The following is a 19,170-nucleotide window of genomic DNA, read 5'->3' on the forward strand; positions in this document are numbered from 1 at the left end:
CCCTCCTCCCCCCTCCTCCCCCTCCTCCCCCCCTCCCCTCCTCCCCCCCTCCCCTCCTCCCCCCCTCCCCTCCTCCCCTTTCTTCCCTTTCCCCTCCCTCCCCCACTTGCCCTTAATTGCCCTGTTTCCTGCCCTGGGCCTGGCTCTTGATGCTTTCCCTCTGGACGGCCCTGCACTTCATCTCCGATTGCCCAACCGACCTCCTGTTCTCCAGCCCCAATGATCCCTCCTCCCCCTTGAAGCCCTCCTCCACCTCCAACACCAGACCACTTGCCACCACACCTGCGGGAAGTTTCAGCTCTCCTGAGCCTCCGAGGCAGGGACTCAGTGTGGTCCTGTGTCCCCAAGGTGTGAACCGGGCCCTGTTCCGCAGGGGGTTGTTACAGGAAGAGAAGGATGCAGCAGAGCTGGCGCGGGGTGGAGACTGGCGGAGGGGATGCCCGCAGGGGAGACGCGCTCCCTGCCCGCCTTCTGCTCCAGCACGAAGCGGCCATCCTCACGGACCCCAGGAGACCCTCCCAAGAGCCCGAGCTGCGAGCAGGGGCTGACAGGCCTCCACAGCCGGCCCTCCGTCAGCTGACCCTCCCCAGAGGGCCGCGCTCCCTGAAGCAGGGGAGGGAAGGTTCAGGAGTCCTCGGGCTGCGAGAGGGGCAACGCGAGAACCAGGGTCTGAGAGGCCTCGAATGAGGAGGGTCCAGGGCGGAGAGACCGAGGGGATGGGCGGTGCGACGGGGGGAGGTCCGCACAAAGCCTCCGTCTCTGCTCCACCGTCCCTCTCCCGCCCTCCTGCAGGCTGAGCCGTCTGGCGTCATGGGGGTGCCGGTTCCAGTCCTGTGGGCTCTGCTGGTGTCTTTGGGCTGTGCTGAAGAAGCCACAGAGCCAGGTAAGGGCAGCCCTTTGGGCTGCGGGGGGCTGCGGGAGCTCCGGGGCGCAGCGGGCGCATCTCTAGGCAGCGGAAGCCCTTTGCGCCGCCGGGCAGGTGCGCAGCGCGCTCCACCGCGGCGGGCTGCTGCCCCACCGCGGCCTGCTGCTGCCCCACAGGTGAGAACCTGAGCTGCTACCAGTGCTTCAAAGCCACGAGCTGGGAGTTTTGCAAGCCCGCCGCGTGCGCCTCCGCCGACCGGGTCTGCGTCTCCCACACGGTGATCATCACCCTGAGTGAGTCCCTGGCCAGCGCTGAAGGGGCCTGTCGGGGGCTCTGCGCTGGATCCTTCGGGGTCTCTGCGGGGAGCCGAGGAAGGCTCCCTTCAGGGGTCCCCTCGCCTGCGCCGACCTTTGCCAGATCCCGGTCCTGAGGAGGGGAAGAAGGAGGCAGCCGCTCAAGACTGAGCCCTGGGGGCTTCCAGAGGAGGCTGGCTGGTCTCTTTCCTTTTTTTCGGTTATCCTAAACCAAGCGCCCTGAGCAGCCTATGATACGATGTAATGCAAAGCATACAGCTGTCATATAATACAATACAACGAGGTTCAGTGTAGTGAGGTACCATGCACACAACAGATACAGCAGCGCAGCACAGCACAGCGCAGCACAGCGCAGCGCAGCGCAGCGCAGCGCAGCACAGCGCAGCGCAGCACAGCACAGCACAGCGCAGCACAGCGCAGCACAGCGCAGCGCAGCGCAGCGCAGCACAGCACAGCGCAGCGCAGCGCAGCGCAGCACAGCACAGCGCAGCACAGCGCAGCACAGTGCAGCACAGCACAGCGCAGCACAGCAGGACACAGGAAGGTGGACTCCACCCGAGGGTATCTTTTCTTCTGTAGCTTGGGTTGTTTCGAGTGTTCTGTTCCCTCCAGTGCTTCGTTCAGAGGTCTCTGCGCGTCTCTGAGTGAAGGAGGGAGGGGTGGGCGGGAGCCCAGGCCGGGTGCAGCAGGTCCTCTGGCCACCATCGTTCTTCTCTCTGCCCTGCTTCCCCCGTCTCCCCGGGACTCCCAGGCCCCTGGCTACCTGGGTTTCCAGGCCACGTGTGGTTTCAGGGAAGAGCCCCGACCAGGGCCAGCAGTCCTGAACCCTGTCTTTGCTGTGACCTTGAAGGTGACCCTGGACAGCTGTGCTCCCACTGTGCAGGGCCTGGCCTGTGAAAGGATCAGGAGAAGGTATCTGTAGATGTTCCAAGACCAACAGTTCTCTGACCCGAGGTTTGGTTCTGGCCTTCCCTGCCCGCGGGAAAGCACCCCTCCCCAGGCTCCCCCTCTCTTCCTGAGCGCTGTCTCCTCTTTTCTGCAGGATCTCGCCTGAGAATTTCGCTCAGCAGGCGCTGTGCTCCCAGGTGTCCCAACACCAACATGAAGTCTGAATGGTCGTCGGGCCCCGGGGTGCACGGCAAGATCACCAGGCACTGCTGTTCCCGATCTCTCTGCAACAGGGCACCGCCCCCGCGGGAGGCTCCCGGGGCCCTTCCAAGGGCGCTCCTGCTCCAGGTGGGCCTTGGCCTCCTCTGGGTCCTGCTGTGAGCACCTTCCCCTCGGCCCCAAGGCCCACGCTGTCCTCCCACCTCTATCCTGCCCCCATCGCTCTCAAGACCGTGGGTGGGACATTCACCCCTGAGACGGTAGGCAGCGCCATCGCCTCGCCCTGGGCCCGGCCGCCTCTCCCGTCCCCAGCAGGGGCCCTTCGCTCACACAGCCTGGGACTGTAGCCCCACTCCGTGGGGTCAGGGATGGGGGCATGCGATGGGCATTTCTCAGTTTGGGGTAACAGCCCCTGCTCTGAACGGAAGCTCCAGGTCCCTGTGCTGGGCAAGAAGAGCCCGGCGAGGCCAGAGGGTGGCTCAACCCTGGCTCTGGCTCTGACTGGCTCTGTGGTCTCAGCCCCCCCACGCCCGCTGTTCTCGCCACCTCTGTCCCTGGCCCAGGCAGAGTCCTGCAGTGGGACCACGACCTTCACTCCTTCCAGAGACAATAAAGTCGTTGCTTGACCACACCCCCTCTTGCTTCTTCCTCGTCTCTACCCATTGGGCCCAGACTACAGCCCTCTGGCCTGCTCTCAGCAGACTCTGTGGTTGTGCGCCGGCCATGGTTGGAATGGTGGACAAAACTGTCCCTCTGGGCTACAGTCAACCAAGCTGGGGACAGGACCAGCACTGGGCAAGCAGGAGTCACAGGCTCAGGGTCGGGTCCTCAGGAGGGCCAGCTGGCCAATGGTGGGGTGGAGGCTCGGAGTCTGGGGCACATGACAGGGGTCAGTGGTGCCCGCCTAGGAGAGTGGGGTGGAGAGATGCTGGGCGGTGGGGTGGATGGGAACCGTGTTTGGTGCACAGGGGTGCTGGAGAGAGTAGGGGCTGATAGAAGGCCTGGAGGTGCCCAGGATGGCCCCATGCCTGGCTTGGGGGAGGGTCACCCAGGAGAGGGGCGCAGGGGAGGAGCAGGTTGGGACAAGTGGAACTCATGACAAGCTCATAGAGACATCCAGGGGAACATCCAGGGAGACATCCTGGAAGGCAGAGAGCTAGAGGACAGCAGCCAGGAATCTGTGGGCGGGGGCAGCGTCAGCAGGCAGCAGGTCCCCAGAGCCCAGAGGACGCTGGGTCCACACACCTGGCCCCCAGTCCTGGTTCCTCAGGCTTACCCCACCCCAGAGTCTGCACACCTCCCCCCGCCAAGGTCTGCACACCCCTCCGCCCAGGGTCTGCACGCCCCTCAGGGTCTGCCCAGCTCTGGGTCCTTACACCTGCCTCCCCCATCGCACACCTGACCCCAATCTCCAACTCCTGGTGATTTCCCCCGTGGACCAAGATGGGCCTGGCCGCCCCTCATGCTCCGGGGCCTTCATGCATTCCCAGTCCTGGGCTAGGCTCCACTCTGTGCCAAGGAGACCGACGGAGTGGCCAGGAGCTCTCTGGATGAGAGGCCCAGAAGGCCCAGCTTGAAGTGGGACCTCACTCCCCCTCAATGCAGTTGTGACTTTTCATGCTGAATTTAACCCCCTAGGCTGGCCAAGCAGGCTGGTCACCAGCTACTGCTTCCGACTCCCCACACGAGGTTCCTGGCCCATTGAGGCATCAGGAATCTCTGACTTCCCGAGTCAAGGCCAGTCCACAAGGCCAGTGCAGAGGGGAAACAATCACCCGGTGGGGCCACGGTCTTCTCTCCAAGCTGCATTCTCCTAGGAAATACGTGTGTGTGATCCGGGTCAGGGAACACCACACCCTGTCTGCCCATGACTGCCGTACCAGCCGCTCTCTGCTTCCCTCTCCATGAAGATGACCACCTTTGGAGCCGGGCATCCTGGTCCCTCCTCTGGACAGGGGACCCAGGATTGTAGGCCCTTCTGGGAAACCTCTCGGCTAGAAATCAGAAACTTTGCTGAATGAATGGAGAAATGAGTAAAGAATGAGTGAAGGAAAGATGAAGATGATTGACAACCGAATGAGAAAGGTATTCTTGAGCAGGGAATAGATGCTTCATGAGGGCTGAGCACGTGAGGTGAGAAGAAGATGGAGCCTGCCCTCAGCCATTCAGCTTCCCCAAGCCGCTCTGACCTAAGACGGTGGCGGGTCACATCCTTCCTGGGCACCACGGCCCTCCCCCATTCCCCAGGGCCCTGAGCAGCACGTGGCCGCCACGGAGCAACCCAAAGCTGGTCTGAGCCGGCCTCAGGACCGCCGACGTGCGGGCACTGCTATGGCCATCATTAGTTTCAGGATTTTTGCTGTGGCTTCTTTGGGGACCAGGTTCTTTTTCACAGTCTCTGCTGGGAAGCTCAGATCCGGCTACAACCTGCACTCCGACAGGCTTCCAGCTTCGTGCTGACACTCAGATGTATCCAATCCCGTCTCCAACCTGGCCACGCCTTGCCTTTCCTTTCTTCTACCCTACCTCCTTCAAAATTATTTGAGTTTCTGATTCTCCTAGTTTGTACTACCTTAACTCTTTTTAAAAAAAATTTTTTTTGTGTTGTGTATTTTATTTATCATTATTATTTTTGGCTGTGTTGGGTCTTGGTTGGTGTGTGGGGGCTTTCTCTAGTTGTGGCGAGTGGGGTCTACTCTGCCTTGTGGTGCACCAGCTTTTGATTGTGGTGGCTTCTCTTGTTGCAGAGCATGGGCTCTAGGCACGCGGGCTTCAGTAGTTGCAGCACGGAGGCTCCGTAGTTGCGGCACACGGGCTTCGTTGCTCCGCGGCACGTGGGATCTTCCCGGACCAGGGATCGAAACTCTGTCCCCTGCATTGGCAGGCGGATTCTTTCTTTCTCTTTTTTTTTTTTTTTTTTGGCGGTACGCGGGCCTCTCACTGCTGCGACCTCTCCCGCTGCGGAGCACAGGCTCCGGACGCGCAGGCTCAGCGGCCATGGCTTACGGGCCCAGCCGCTCCTCGGCATGTGGGATCTTCCCGGACCGGGGCACGAACCCGCGTCCCCTGCATCGGCAGACGGACTCTCAACTGCTGCGCCACCAGGGAAGTGCCTACCTTAGCTCTTTCAGCTATCAAATGGATTTGGCGAGTCAACTTTCATAATTTCCCCATCCCTTGACCTCTGTTCACTGGTTCTGCCTGCTGCGTGCTCCCTGTCCTCGTCCGGCTGTGGGTCCTGATTCCACTGATGGAGCCTGGGGTCTCCCCAGGCAGCCCACGTGAGGACGGGGCACTCAGGAGGCACCGCAGGACAGCCCAATGGCAGCGTGTGTTGGGATTGTGAAGACCTAGAAGGGAAAGCCAGCTGTGAGGGCATGCCAGATGCTGCTTCCACTCCCCTTGCCCTAAAAAAGAGACCCAAGTCTGCCACGTCTGTGGTACAGAGTCGTGAATCAGGTCGTGTGTGAACTCCACACGCAGCAGAGTCCAGAGCGGCCTGTGTTCTCCTGCAGGTTCTGTTCCCCACCCCTCCCCCCCACCCCCGAGGGTACAAGTACCCCCGCCCAAGGTCTGCTCAACCTTGAACGGAGCATTCTGGTCCTCTCATTTTGTTCCAAATGTCCAGATTTTTATCCTTTTTATTGAACAATAAATTACCCCATAGACAATGTTCTCTGTCCATAAGCATTTAAATTAAACATTTATAACAGAGAAGATAAACTTTTAAATCCCAAATATTTCTAAACTAAATTATTACATTTTGATTAGTTCATCTGTTGAACAAGGAATTATAATAGGAATTTTTAAAATTCCTTGATCTGAACAGTAATAAAATCAGGACAAACGTTTATTTTGAAAAGAAAACGGCACTGTGAGGAAAATGGATAGGTTAGATCCGTATGTTACAAAAGAAGAGGGGCTGAAACATCAATAAACCATGTGTTTAAATCTAGAAGCTGGAGACAGAAAAATAAATTAAACCCCCCAAAAAACCAAAAAACAAAATTAAGCCAAAAATGTGATTTAGTGAAATAGGAAACCAAAATAAAATAGAGAAGATCTACAAAGTCAACAGACTAACAAGATGGTGACATTGGCAAGATTGAAAGTGGGAGTGAAGAGGAAACACAAACAAATGACAAAAATGGATGAAAGGGCCCCATGGCGCTAATCACCCATTCGCACACGATGCTAGCAAAGGGACGTGTGAACAATGAACGCAGCCTTGCGGGCCACGCGAGGAGGCAGCAGGGCATTCCCGGGTTAGGGCAAATGCTCTACGTCTTGACTGTGTTGGTGGTTCTATAAGTGTTTACATTTGTCAAACTCACCGAACTGTCCACTTCAAAGGGGTACTTTTTACTGGGTGTAAATCACACTTTAGGAAAGTTGATTGAACTATCACAGGAGAGTCATTGCATACCTCGATGGGACAGGTTTGAAGATTCAGATGCAATGAAGTATTTCCTAGTGAAAAATACAGAGTACCAAACTCGACCCAAGTAGTAAAATTTCCAAGTTCCTTTTACAAAGGAAGCATAACACTGACAGCTAAACGTGACGATGATACTAAAAAGCAAATGACAGCATTTCTGTGGATCAGTGCAACAATCTTAAATAAAACCAACTATTAGCAAACCAAATTCAATAGCATATTATACAATAACATGATTGTGTGCGTGTGTCAGCCCTGAAGCCAGGAACTTAACTGTATGAGGAAGTGCTGGATGCGGTCTTATGATGTCGCTGAACAAAAGGATCAGTACTTTCTAACACTGTATCTGAGACACAAGCAAATGAAAATAAGCAAGAGAAGACAATTAGAGGCATGAGAGCTGGGGAAAGTACAATCTCTGTAACTAACTTAATAGTATGTTTCAAAAACCCTAAAAGATCAATGATAAAACTAGCAAAGTCAATAAAATCATTCAATAAGGTAGTAGAATATGAAACTAAAATAAAAATTAATAGCCTGTTTATACATGAGCAATAGCCACCTAGAGGCTACAGCGGAAGAGAAGTTTTTATTTACAATTGTGGAATAGAGAGCTAATGCTTAAAAATAAATCTGACCGGGCTTCCCTGGCGGCGCGGTGGTTAAGAATCCGCCTGCCAATGCAGGGAACACAAGTTCGAGCCCTGGTCTGGGAAGATCCCACATGCCGCGGAGCAACTAAGCCTGTGTGCCACAACTACTGAAGCCTGGGCGCCTACAGCCCATGCTCCACAACAAGAGAAGCCACCGCAGTGAGAAGCCCACACATGGCAGCGAAGAGCAGTCCCCGCTTGGCGCAACTAGAGAAAGCCCGCGCGCAGCAACAAAGACCCAGTGCAGCCAAAAAATAAATAAATAAAATTTTAAAAAATAAAATAAAAATATAAATCTGACTAAAAATATGCAAAATCTAAAGGAGGAAAATTCAACCAACTTCCAAGAGATGCAACAGTAGCCTCGAGCAATTGTAAAGACACTCCTTGTTCTTGGACAACTCTACATATCATTAGAATGGCAGTTCTCTCAGGACTTCCCTGGTGGCCCAGTGGAAGACTCTGCACTGCCAATGCAGGGGGCCTGGTTCGATCCCTGGTCGGGGCACTAAGATCCCACGTGCCGCAACTAAGCCCTCACACCATAACTAGAGAAGCCTGCATGCTGCAACAAAGACCCAGCACAGCCTAAATAAATGTCAGTTTTCTCTAATTTATAAGATTTTTAATTTAATGTGATTACCATAAAAATAACTTTTTTTTCTTAAATGGGCAAGTTGAAAGACGTGTAAACAAAAACATTCAAGATCAGTTAGGAAAAAAATAAGTTGTGGAAGTAATAAGTACTAGCACAGGTTAAAACATAATTTAAAAAAAAGTTTAGGGGCTTCCCTGGTGGCAGAGTGGTTAAGAATCCACCTGCCAATGCAGGGGTCACAGGTTCAAGCCCTGGTCCAGGAAGATCCCACATGTCGCAGAGCAATTAAGCCTGTGTGCCACAACTCCTGAGCCAGCGCTCTAGAGCCCATTAGCAACAACCACCGAGCCCGCATGCCACAGCTACTGAGTCCATGTTCTGCAATTACTGAAGCCCACGTGCCTGGAGCCCGTGCTCTGCAACAAGAGAAGCCACCACAATGAGAAGCCCATGCACCGCAACCAAGAGTAGCCCCTGCTCGCCGCAACTAGAGAAAGCCCGCGTGCAGCAATGAAGACCCAACGCAGCCATAAATAAATAAATAAATAAGCAACATGTCATTGTCATGTGAATGGACAATCAAGTGACGTAGAATAGAAAGACCAGAAATACACCCAAGAACATATGGAAATTTAGTGTATGATAAAGGAGGATTCTCAAATCACTGGAGCAAAGATGAACCAAATGGATTAAAGACCTAAATGTAATACTGGATGCTATAAAAGTCTTAGTTAGAGGAAAACGTAGGAAAAACACTCTTTGACATAAACCACAGCAAGATCTTATTTGACCCACCTCCTAGGGTAATGGAAATAAAAACAAACTTAAAAAATAAAATAACCAAATGCAACATAATTAAACTTAAACTAAAAATAAACAAATGGAACCTAATTAAACTTAAAAGCATTTGCACAGCAAAGGAAACCATAAACAAGACAAAAAGACAACCCTCAGAATGGGAGAAAATATTTGCAAATGAAGCAACAGGCAAAGGATTAATCTCCAAAATATACACACAGCTCATGGAGCTCAGTATCCAAAAAAGAAACAATGCAATTAAAAAGTGGGCAGAAGACCTAAACAGACATTTCACCAAAGAAGGGACATGGATGGCCAAGAGGCACATGAAAAGATGCTCAACATGACTAATTATTAGAGAAATGCAAATCAAAATGAGGTATCACCTCACCCCGGTCAGAATGGCCATCATCAAAAAGTCTACAAACAATAAATGCTGGAGAGGGTGTGGAGAAGAGGGAACCCTCGTGCACTGTCGGTGGGAATGTAAATTGATACAGCCACTATGGAGAACAGTATGGAGGTTCCTTAAAAAACTAAAAATAGAACTACCATATGACCCAGGAATCCCACTATATACCCTGAGAAAACCATAATTCAAAAGGACACATGTACCCTAATGTTCATTGCAGCACTATTTACAATAGCCAGGACATGGCAACGACCTAAATGCCCAACGATAGATGAATAGATAAAGAAGATGTGGTACATATATACAATGGAATATTACTCAGCCATAAAAAGGAATGAAATTGGGTCATTTGTAGAGATGTGGATAGACGTAGAGACGGTCATACAGAGTGAAGTAAGACAGAAAGAGAAAAACAAATATCGTATCTTAACGCATGTATGTGGAATCTAGAAAAATGGTACAGATGAACCTATTTGTAGGGCAGGTATAGAGACGTCGATGTAGAGGATGGACATGTGAACACGGTGGGGGAAGGGGAGGGTGGGACGAACGGGGAGATTAGGTTTGACATAAATACACTACCATGTGTAAAATAGCTAGCTAGTGGGAACCTACTGTATAGCACAGGAAGCTCAGCTCGGTGCTCTGTGACGAGCTAGATGGGATGGGGGTGGGTGGGAGGGAGGTCCAAGAGGGAGGGGATATAGGTATACATATAGCTGACTCACTTCATTGTACAGCAGAAACTAACAGAACATTGTAAAGCAATTTTCCTCCAGTAAAAATAAATAAATAAATGGTTTGTGAACAAATAAATGAATACTTAGGAAAAGTCAAAATTGGATCTATACACACGCATCCATACATCATACATTAGAATAAAGTAAATAGTAAACAACCAAAACTATACAAACACCCAGAGAAATCACACGTGAATATCTTTATAACCCGGGTGTGGAAAACGTTTTCCTATGTAGAATTCAAAATCCAGGGCTTCCCTGGTGGCGCAGTGGTTGAGAGTCCGCCTGCCGATGCAGGGGACACGGGTTTGTGCCCCGGTCCGGGAAGATCCCACATGCCGCGGAGCGGCTGGACCCATGAGCCATGGCCGCTGAGCCTGCGCGTCCGGAGCCTGTGCTCCGCAACGGGAGAGGCCACAACAGTGAGAGGCCCGCGTACCGCAAAAAAAAAAAAAAAAAAAAAAAAAAAATCCAAATGCAAGAAAAGAAAAGATAGACTAATTTGACTCTATACAAATATAAAGATTTTCCACACACACACTCCCCAGGGGATATAAATAACTCTGTAAACACTGAGGGTGGGGGAACAGGGCTAAAGCAAACATGAGTGATACATGAAAAACATTAACAAAAATGATATGAAATACCACTTAATCATAAGAAAATATGTTTGCCTCCACTTGTGAAGGAAATTCAAATTAAACAGGGAAGGTGGTGCAGCCCCTGCTGTAGAGTGTGCTGTGCAGAGTGTAGGGGGCGACACCGTCAGGGCCAGCCCTGGCTCAGAGTGAGATGGCTAGACCTCTCCCACTGAATGCAGCTATAAACCCAGAATGAAGCACACGGAGAAGCTATATGAGGACTCCAAACAGATAATAGTAGCAGAAAGATTGGGGAATAAGACAAAACTTTGAAGTACCACCAAATGTGTGGTAAGTTCCCCTTTTCATTTCCTCTGGTATTCTCTAGATTTGACTCAAGACAGACCACATTTTTTTTTTTTTTAACCACACTGCACAGCTTGCAGGATCTGAGTTCCCTGACCAGGGGTTGAACCTGGCCCTGGCAGTGAAAGCACCCGGGTACTAACCACTGGACCACCAGAGAATTCCCAAAACAGCCCACATTCTGAAAGTGAATACCAGAACATGGACAGAAGAGGTCCATTAGAACCCCTCTGGGACTCACTTAATGAGTGGGAAAAGCAGCAACTTCAGCAGCTCCCAACAGAGCCTGCAGGTACCTAAAGTTCTGAGAGAAGGAAACTGGCCCCTCCAGTCAGAGGATCTGTGATCCCAGGATGATGGGGTAGAACCCATTGACCTTCTTCTCTCCACATCTTCCCACCTCATGGCCCCAGATGTGGTTGTAGGGGTGGGAACTGTGCAGCTCTATGGAAGAACTAAGCTGCAGCTTTCTGACTAGATGACTGAAAAGCGGAACTGCAAGTTACTAGAAAGTGCCGGAGAGACCGCAGGAAGCGAGAAGCTTGGGAAAGAAATCCCATGAAGACGTTTATGAAAACCCAGGCTCATTCTGAGCTGTGCATACATGGAGTTGGCCCTGAGAAACATAAACTATAAGAACTGATCTATGGGACTGACCTCCACTAAGGTATCAGATTGGCCACTGTGTCCACCGCAAAGCCTTTGAAAACTAAACTGTCATAGAAGCCACAACCCACATAAGGTTGATCTTCACTTGAAGCATAAACCCAGCCAGGTAGATTGCCTGCTAAGACAAAAAGATTAACATTCTCCGTAAGATGGAAATAAGATTCAGCCTCTCATAACGCAAAATTCAAAATATCCAGGATATAATCCAAAATTACTCTTTGTACAGAAGATCAGGGAAGACCTCAACTAGGAATTATCACACAGAGTCTTTAAAGCACTTATTTTAAAAACGCTCCAAGAACTAAGGGCAAACACTCTTGGGATAAATGGAAAGATAAGTCTCAGCAAGGAAGTAAAACATATAAAGAATAACAAAATGGGAATTGTAGAACTGAAAACTACAATAACAAAAATCAAATACTTTCCACTGGGCTCAATAGCAGAATGGAGATGAAAAAAGAAAGACCCAACTTGAGGATACATCATAGAATCTGAACAACATAAATAAAAGATTTTTTTTTTTTAATGAACGGAGCCTAGAGGAAATACCAAAAAGTCCAATATCTGTGTAAGTGTTGCCCTAGAAGGAGAGGACAAAGAATGGAGTACAGGAAAAATGCTTGAAGAAATAATGACTCTGCTAACTTTCTAGTTTTGAAGAAAGACATAAAACTATAGACTCAAGAAGCCCAGTGAATTCCAAACAGGAAGAATCCAAAGAAATACACACTTGGACCTATCATAACGAACTGCTTAATCCATTGATGTTGTCACAAGCCAGGATTCTCTGTGTGGGAGAAACAAAAAGTACGGGGAGCGGGAGGAGGTAGGAAATACAATGACTAGGGAGGTATTAGCATGAATATATATATCTGCGCGAAACATCCTAGTAGGAATAAGCATACATTGGTCCAGATCTTGGTTTTTAAATACAATAAAATGACATTTCCTTCTCAATGAAATCTGAACCGTTTTAATAAGTAGGTAATCCCAGAGTGTGGATAGGAGAAAGAAAGTAAAATGCAGTAGAATTCCAACTAATCAATGTAGAGAGAATGATGGAAATACATAATCACCATTTGGCAAAAAGCCACAGTAATCATTGTTTGTGGGGCTCCTCAATCTGGAAGAGGGGGGCCTACAGGGTCCTGACCCAGAGGATTGGCAGGGGATGGAGGCTGCAGCCATCAGTGCCCCTCCTGAACTTTGAGCTCCTGTCAGGAGTCCACAGTGGGGACACGGCCCTGGGGTGGGGTCTCTGATGGTCCTTCCCAAAAGGCCTGGCCATGACTATGGGGGTCCTGGGGGTGTCTTAGGCACCAGAGCAGGCTCTGTGTGAGAGAGAGTGAGTGCGTGTGTCAGAGAGCATGTGTGTGACTTGCAGTGTGAGTGTGTGTCACTACAAGGCAAACACCTGGCAGGTACCACCTTGGTTACAAGGGACCAAAGCCAACATCACCAGTGAGTCAGCATCCCATGCCCTCCTCATACGATGCGTTAAGAAGGACACAACCACATTTCCACCATATTTTTGCAAAAATGCTTCAGCTGAATTTAATCATGAATAAACAAGCCCAAATGAACAGACTTTCTACAAAACAGTTGGCCATCACTCTTCAAAAGCATCGAGGTCCTGAAAGAAATCAAGACGGAGGCCTGCTCCAAATCAAAGGGACCTCAGGAGACACGACCAGCAGGTGGGGCATGAGGTTGGGTCGACGGTGGGCAGGAGGAGGGCGAGGGGCACCGGGCAGAATCGCATAAGGCCTGTGGACTAGATAATAGTTGTGCACCAGTGCTAACTGTGTCATTTTGATCGTTGCACTATGGCTATACGTGATGTTAAAAGTTGGAAAATCTGTGTAAAGGGTTGTATAGTATAATTCTATACTTAGAATAATTCTTTAAAAAGTTGCAAAGTTGTTTGCAACGTTTTTATAAATCTGAAATTATTCCCAAATGAAAAGTTTAAGCTATGAGCCTCTTCACAGAATATTAGTCTTTATTGTTCTTTCATATAAGTAGAGAAGGATATAAATTTTGCCCAAACTATCACCCTTCACTGCATCCCAAACATTTTGAGAAGTAGTATTTTCCTCATTCATCAATTCTGGGTCGTTAAAAAAATATTTAAGACATCCTCTTCTAAAAAACTGTGCTAGGGACTTCCCTGGTGGTCCAGTGGTAAAGAATCCACCTTCCAATGCAGGGGATGCGGGTTCATCCCTGGTCGGGGAACTAAGATCCCACATGTCTCGGGGCAACTAAGCCCTCAAGCTCGCGCACCTCAATGAGAGAACAGAAAATTGGCACGCCACAACGAATCCCACATGCCTCAACGAAGATTCCGGGTGCCGCAGCTAAGACCTGACGCAGCCAATAAATAAATAAATAAACAGATTTAAAAAAAAAAAAACTGTTAATTTGAAATGTGTTTCTTCTTCATTTCTACATGTGAAAAGATTGTATTTATCTTTTTTGTTATTGACTTCTAACTTAATTGCATCTAAGTCAGAGAATACAGTCCTGAGATATGACATAAAGAGTTTTAAGAAATGATAAAATCTGGACACTTTAAACAAATTCAAAGCACTGGAAGGTCTTGTTCAAGTCTCAGTTCCAACATCTGAGTGCCAGGGGCAGGGGTGTTTAATTACTGCCACAGAGAGAGTGCCTGAGGGAGCCCGTTGGGCCATTTGTTTTATGGAACATGAACTTAATACGATGAACTGCCCTTTCTCACCCCATCCCTTGGCCGCCCTCTTTCAGGCGCAGGGTTTCTGGGTCTCCCCCTCAGCCAGGTGGACCCTACAGGCCTTCCCCCATGTCCTCCACAGTGTGGAGCTCCCTCCCTGCTCCATGGGGTCTGTTACACCAAAAAAGTTGCATCAGAGCTGCCGGCTCAGTCTGAGGCTGGCCGAGGTGCGTGGACCCACAGGTGGGGAGACCAGGTCCCCACCCCCTTCTCCCCCCACACCCAGCTGTGACTCAGCTTCCTCCCCCTTCCTGGGCCTCAGGGGCTGCCACTTAAGAACTCCAGGAAGCCTTCCCAAGAGCAGGGTTGATTCTGACTCGGAAGGTGTAGGGGGGGGGTCAGGTGAGGGTCCCGGGATCAGAACCCACGTCGGCACAGAGGACCAGAGAAGCTAGGAGGACATATGCAAACGGGATCAAGGGTGTGCGCCGGGGTGTGAGACCGAGGGAGAGGGGAGGAGAGCGGGAGTCAGAGGTGCCCAGGCCAGGTTTGGGGGGCGGGGCTCTGGGTCAGGCTCTTTCTCTGCCTCCCCCCACTCAGGCCTGACTGACCGCACCACGAGAGGGGTCCTCCTCGTCCTGCGGTGGGCCCCGGTGTGTGCAGATAGAGGTGAGGCCAACAGTGGCAGAAGGGAAGGCCTGGTGGGTTCTTCAGTGAGGGAAGGGCCGCGTGGGGCGTTTGCTCGTGTGTGTGTGTGTGTGTGTGTGTGTGTGTCTGTGTGTGTGTGTGTGCACGTGCGTGCGCACGCTCCCCCGAGCCAGCAGCGAGGTGGGGGTGATGACGTCAGCCTGCAGGTGTGAGTGTCTGACCTGGGTCCCAGGAGGCACTTGTCTGGGGGGGGCGGGGGGTGACACTTGGGGCTCTGCGAGCCCATGGTCACCAAGGGGCTTCAGCGGGCTGTGGTGTGCCTGTCCCTGGGTGTGCCCTGAGCGAACTCTGCTCTGTCCCCCCCTCCCCCCAGACCCCAGCCTGCGCTGTTACCACTGCTTGCAGGTCGACACCACCTCTCGCTGCATAAAAGCTGCATGCACCCCGATCGTGCGCTTGCTTTGTCACTCCTGCGAGGTGGTCTTCCAGGTGGGTGCGTCCAAGGCTGAGCTCAGCTGCCCGGCCCGGTGGGCCCCGGGCTGCTCCCTCCAAGGGGACTCCGCACCGTGAGCTGGGTCGGGCGTCTCCCCCTCCGTGGACCCGATGTGTGGCTGCTTCCCTCCGTGTAAAGCTCACGGGAACATGCCAGGATGAAGGAGGGAGTGACCTGAGTGACCTCAGGAGGCGGTGCTCTGGAGGGGACCTCAGGTCAGGGGGCCAGGAGGCCTTCAGAGCCACGCAGAGACCTCTCCACTTTCATTGGGCTCAGGGGGCTGTCACTGCTCTACCCTCCCTGCGGCTCCCCCTTGGGGTCCTCTCCCTGCCTCTGCTCTGAAGGAACTGAGCCCGGGGAGCACGTGCCCCTTGGAGAGGCTGGTCCCGGCCTACGTTCCTCCCGTCCGCTCTCACCTGTCCTTCCATCTCTACTGTCCTGCGGGGTGGGTTTGGGGGTGACAAGGACCCCTCAGGGTGAGCCCAGGAGGAGGGGGCAGGATGCTGGGAGCTGCTGGGCCCTCAGGCCCCAGCTTCCTGCTCCAATCTGCCCAGCATTCCTGGGAGATGGACCCTCAGGCCTCCGCAGGGGTTCTAAGTTGTGCTCCAGCTGGAAAGCCTCCTTCTGAGGTTGGGTCTCTCCCACCACACCCAGTGACCCTTTCTCCTACTAGGGGGCTGTTTGGTGATTTTCTTTCCCTTTGTGGGTTGTCAGAAGGGAGACCTGCAGACAGGCCCAGGCAGACACGCATCTAAACGTCTCCGTCACGTACAAGTGAGGACTGGGCCGAGCCTGGGTCCAGGTGCCTGCAGGTGCGGGGAAACCCCTGCTCCCCTAAGCTCCGCACGCACCCGCTCCCACAGCACGTGCGGGAATGGGGGCTGCAGGGGCTGCCCCAAAGGCTCAGGACCGGGGACCCACGGAGTCTGTGTGCCGTCAGGGATGCCCGGCCTTCCTCGCTGCCCAGAGGCCTGGCTGGGAGCAGGCTCAGGCTCGGAAGAAAAGAGGCTGATCACCAAGAGCTGCACGGGCTCCTGCATCATCAACAACCCTCCTGAGTTGGAGCTGATGCCCGCGGAAAACGTCAGCCACAGCGGGGCCGGGTGCTGCCCTCGCAGCCTGGGTAACGTGATTGCCAGAGCCAGCGCCCGGGCCCCGCGAACTGGGCTCCTGGTCAGCCTGGGGCTCGGCCTCCACCAGGTGCTGCCGTGAGGACCCTCCCTTCCTGCCCTCGCCCAGGATCCAGGGCGCCTCGATGATGGTCCCCACCCCGACCCCTCCCTCTCTGTGGCCTACCCTCTGAGATGAGGGTCCCCGATGGGGGAAGGGCAGACTCACTGCCGCCTAGCCTGGCAAGTCTGAGAACCAGTCCAGGCCCACCTGTCCTCCTGGCCCTGGCATTCCGCGGTCCACTCCAAGAGGGCCTCTCCCCGACAAGCGCCAACCCTGTCCCTTCTATGCCAGTGAGGTGGGTGGGGACAGTTGTCCCCCACACGGACCCTGCAGTTCACGTCCCCCAGGGAAGCCTGACAGGCAATGGGAACATGGATCGATAAAGCAAAAACAAGCAAGGAACTGAGTGATGAGTGGATGTCGGGTGGAGATGGGCGAGGACTGAAGCACACTGAATAAATTACCAAGGAAGGAGGCCTTGAGGGGTGGGGAAACAAGGCGTGAGTGACAAAGCCGTGGGAGAGCCCTCAGTGAAGGTGTGACAGCAGCGAAGGGGGGCCTCTCACTTAGCTGGAGCGCTCTGAGCCAAGTCCCTTCGTCCCTCCCCCCACCCCAACCACACCCCACCCCAAGTCTCCCTGACCTCAGAGCACCCAGGTCACGGTCCTGACCAGTCGTGGGCCCTGGGTGCTGTCCCAACGAGGCGACTTGAGCCGACGTGTCCACCATGAGGCACTGCTGGAATCTTGGGCTCCAGCCACACGGCGGGAGGCGAGCAGGCACCCATCCACTCACAGGGGCTGAGTTTTAACAACCTGGGTTCTGGAGACAGCTGACCCATGGACAAATACAGCTAGAAAAGATGGTTCGGTTTACCTCGTAAACGTAACAGAATCGCTCATCTTGAGTGATGTGTTCCAACTTCTCTTCCAGATTGTGAAGGGCACCCCACATTCACTGCTGTAGCCCCTGGTTTAGAGCAGCTGCTCGGATGTCCCGGTGCTCTCCCCCGTGGGCCGTCCCCACGGCCCAGCCGGAGCCTGAGGGGCGGGAGCAGTGTTTGCAAATGGCCCGCGGCAGGTCCGAAGTCGCAGCTGTTTGTTCAGTGCAGGAGAGCAGGATAGGCCAGGTCAGAGGGCACCGGGCACTGTCCGGTCAGCGTTGCAGTGCGAGTGGTCTGCCAGTTCTGTCGAGGAGGTTGTGTGCTTGCACACGCGTGTGTGTGTGTGTGTGTAAGCATGATCTGTGAGGCCAAGTGTCTCTGATTCTTGGAAAGGTCAGAACCTTTCGAGATCCAGGGGCCGGAGACCGTGGAGCCGCCACCCTGCGTTCCTCCAATTACTCTCACATTCACCTCTCGGTCCAGCAGGGAGTCCTGCGCGTGGCGACCACTCCCTCACACCACAGCTGCTCCCAGCCCCGGGGTGTCCCGGGTTACCTCCCAGCAGATGGAGCCCCCGGTCACCCTCGTGTGGTGGCCCCAGATCTATTGGTGCCCGCGGTCCGGGTTGTCCTCCCGGGGCCTCCTGTGTCGCATGTGAAGCTCTGGCTTCAGATGAGTCACAGACGAGTGCGGGGGAGGGGAGTAGCTCTCCAGTCCCCGTTCCCGCAGGTGCTGAGGCCCTCCCCTCCCCCATCCACTGCGGCCAGACCTCCCCCCACCCCTCTCAGCCGCAGAAGGTCCTGGGCACTGCAGCCCTTCCCCCGCCACGAGGGCCACATCTGGGCACCGGCCAAGTCTCCACGGCTGAGTCCCAGCAGGACACAGCCAGAGCCCAGAACTGGCTTTTACACCAGGCGGAAGATTCTCACAGACGAAAGAGCTGGTTCCCAGAGCTACAGGGGCATCTGCAAGGTCACAGGTCACATTTGTTCCCCAGGCACACCTGAGCCCCATCAGCCTTGGTCTGTCCGCTTCCCAGAAGGTGACGCTCGCATCCTGAGGCACCCTCATGGCGAATCACGTGCGGTCCTTGAGAGAACCAAGAAAATAGCCGGAAAGCACTGTCTGGGGTCTGGGGCTCAGGAGGGAGCCCTGTTTGAGAAAGGCTGTGTGGGTCATGAAGCCGGTTTAGAGGTAGCAACCACTACAGAAAGCAACACGCATGCACGTAAAAATATCACATGGGCGTTGTTCATGAAAGTCCTGCACAGACACGTACACGAAAGGGGATTGAATGTGTGTATTTTGGGTTTTCGTCTATAAATGTTGTGTTTATGGACATGTTGGCAGGGCGTGGGGTGTTTTCCTGTCTGTCTGTATATATGGCTACATACGTGCTTATCTTTCTTTTTCGCTTCGAGTGCCAGGAAGCTCAGATCCCTATTTGCACCACCGCCATCAAGCATGTAAATCTCTAGGCTAGTCATGTTTGCATGTTTCATTGTCACACACCAGTTAACTTTCTTTCTTTTTCTTTTTTTTTAGGCGGGCTCCTTAGTTGTGGCATGCATGTGGGATCTAGTTCCCGGACCAGGGATCAAACCCCGGCCCCCTGCACTGGGCGCCAGTCTTAACCACTGCACCACGAGGGAAGTCCCCCTGTCAACTTTCTTTTTCCCCCTCCTTCTAAGACTCTTCAAGTCTCTTGTTCTCAGATCTGTGATGTCTTCGTCCCCT

At 52.9% G+C, this 19,170-nt stretch overlaps 1 protein-coding gene across 1 annotated transcript; it reads left to right on the plus strand.

Moving 5' to 3' along the window:
* The first annotated feature begins 291 nt into the window (after window positions 1-291).
* Window positions 292-2,854, plus strand: LY6L (lymphocyte antigen 6 family member L). The gene is made up of 4 exons (XM_070044035.1): window positions 292-348; window positions 793-883; window positions 1,042-1,158; window positions 2,222-2,854. The coding sequence occupies exons 2-4, from the start codon at window positions 811-813 to the stop codon at window positions 2,446-2,448; spliced, it is 417 nt and encodes a 138-aa protein (XP_069900136.1). The 5' UTR covers window positions 292-348; window positions 793-810; the 3' UTR covers window positions 2,449-2,854.
* The last annotated feature ends 16,316 nt before the right edge of the window (window positions 2,855-19,170 follow it).

The sequence above is a fragment of the Globicephala melas genome, chromosome 17, assembly GCF_963455315.2.
Source record: "Globicephala melas chromosome 17, mGloMel1.2, whole genome shotgun sequence".
Classification (NCBI taxonomy): domain Eukaryota; kingdom Metazoa; phylum Chordata; class Mammalia; order Artiodactyla; family Delphinidae; genus Globicephala; species Globicephala melas.

Excerpts from the sequence above, each read along its gene's own strand:
- LY6L (XM_070044035.1), top strand. The coding sequence starts at position 811 with ATGGGGGTGCCGGTTCCAGTCCTGTGGGCTCTGCTGGTGTCTTTGGGC. Across the intron at positions 884-1,041 it reads TGAAGAAGCCACAGAGCCAG|GTGAGAACCTGAGCTGCTAC; the intron begins GTAAGGGCAGCC and ends GCTGCCCCACAG. Across the intron at positions 1,159-2,221 it reads CACGGTGATCATCACCCTGA|GATCTCGCCTGAGAATTTCG; the intron begins GTGAGTCCCTGG and ends TCTTTTCTGCAG.